Source organism: Scomber japonicus, chromosome 11 (assembly GCF_027409825.1).
Source record: "Scomber japonicus isolate fScoJap1 chromosome 11, fScoJap1.pri, whole genome shotgun sequence".
Classification (NCBI taxonomy): Eukaryota; Metazoa; Chordata; class Actinopteri; order Scombriformes; family Scombridae; genus Scomber; species Scomber japonicus.
In genome coordinates this window covers 29,267,471-29,269,322 of record NC_070588.1, presented here as the reverse complement: position 1 = coordinate 29,269,322, position 1,852 = coordinate 29,267,471, and the positions used below count along the sequence as shown (strand labels likewise).

At 47.1% G+C, this 1,852-nt stretch overlaps 1 protein-coding gene across 1 annotated transcript in view; it reads right to left on the bottom strand.

Annotated features, from left to right (window-relative positions):
- The window catches only part of klf7b (Kruppel-like factor 7b), a 68,635-nt gene extending 67,960 nt beyond the window's left edge, over positions 1–675 (bottom strand). Inside the window, exon 1 of the mRNA XM_053328678.1 lies at positions 574–675. Within this exon, the coding sequence (XP_053184653.1) occupies positions 574–675 (102 nt within the window). The remainder of the gene's footprint in view (positions 1–573) is intronic.
- Positions 676–1,852: the final 1,177 nt, after the last annotated feature.

Sequence of the window (1,852 nt, the reverse complement as noted above, 5' to 3'; positions counted from 1 at the left end):
TCAGATTTGAAGGACATTTCTTTCCTCGGTGGGCTTGGAGATATTTTATTTGTATCTCGTACCACGGTTCCCCTAGATGGTTTATTATAATAAAGTTATCATATGTATTATATATATTATATATTATGTATAGGTTATTATGCAATGGTTTTACTGGTCCTGCCCTCTTGAGATCAAATTGGGCTGTATGTGGAACTAAAATGAGTTTGACACCCCTGGTTTATAGTAAAGGGCGTGTGCGTAATTCTTCTGTGTGTGTGTGTGTGTGTGTGTGTGTGTGTGTATGTGTGTGTGTGTGTGTGTGTGTGTGTGTGTGTGTGTGTGTGTGTGTTTTCTCCTGTCAGCGGACCTCGCCGTGCTCCATGTGAGCGCAAGAAGAAAAAAAAAGACGCAACTACACTGAAGCTGCTGCCTCCGCTCCGGAGCGCTCCACTGATGCACAACACTTAAAAAAAGCGCACACAGTAAACACAATCAAACCCTGCGCACACATGATAACATGCTATGATATTTCATCTCAGTTTCTTAAAATAAAGAGAAGTAGAGATTAAAAAAGCCCGCATCATCTCTGACCTGCTGCCAGTTCTCCTCCAGGGAAGGCATCGCTGAGAAATAGCCAGTGTCATGCACGAGTTGGAGTTCCTGGAAAATACTGTAATTCGCCAACACATCCATGCTTGATGCAAAAAAAGTCAGTAAAGAAGTACGGAATCCAAACGATATATAGGCTATATAGATATATATAAAAACGCACTTCTTCTCTCCTCTTCTCAGACTTGACAAATTAAAAAAAAAACAAACGCTGGGCAGGAGGAGGGGAGACCCAGCTGGTGCGGATGAGCGCACCTGAGCGCACTTTAATAAAAAAAAAAAAAAAAAGGTAACAGGAAAAAAGAAAGTTGATTATTTTATCTTTGTCAATGCAATCCCCTCTCCTCTCCTCTCCTCTCTGCTCCGCTCTGTCACGCCTCTCTCCTCAGTTCGGGATCGGTGGGGTAGGGGGGGGGTTGGTGGTGGGGGGGAGTTGGTGGGTGCCAGATCTATTTCCGCATTGCCAGATTGCCAATCTCCGTACACGCTGCCAGGTTGCCAGGTTCGCTCCTCCAGCAGCAGACTGGACCCCGCTGCAATCCAGGCGACCGGCGAGAGAGAGAGATAAAGAGAGAGAAAGAGAGAGAGGGGGAGAGCGAGGGAGAGAGAGAGAGAGAGAGAGAGAGAGAGAGAGGGAAAGCAAAGGAGGGAGGAGGAGCCAGCTGTCAATCAATTTCATGCGTGACCTAATAAGGTAAATAGGGTTGATGATGTCACTAGCGTCCAATTAAGGAGGCGCTGAGAGTGAGGTAGAGGGCGGAGCTATGGGAGGAGCTGAGGCGCTATTGGCTGAGGGAGGGTGTCAGTCCGGCCCTACATGGCAGTGAGGGGGTGAGTTATTTTTAGAGGCCTATATAAAAGCAACAGCATTCCTGCCTCAGTCATTACAGCGTGCACAGCCAGAGAGGAGAGGAGGAGAGGAGAGAAACCGCGAGTTGCGACGGCGACAAAACAGACGTATAAACAGTTAGTGGAGAGGAAGCCACAAGCAGAAGCAGAAGCAGTGATGATGAAGCAGATATGATATAAAGTGGTGGTGTTTGTTTTTAGATTTGTTTTATTTTTGTAAGTGTTGTGCCACAGCTTCACCGCAGAGACTCCTCCATGTGGTTAACATGTGCTGATGATGTGGGATGAGCTCCACACACCCGCCCACCTGTTCACTACCAAGAGTTTATAACCCCCCCCCCCCCCCCCCCCCCCCACACACACACACACAAATTTTAGTGTAAGAGCCACATACAGTCCAATTTGATCTCAT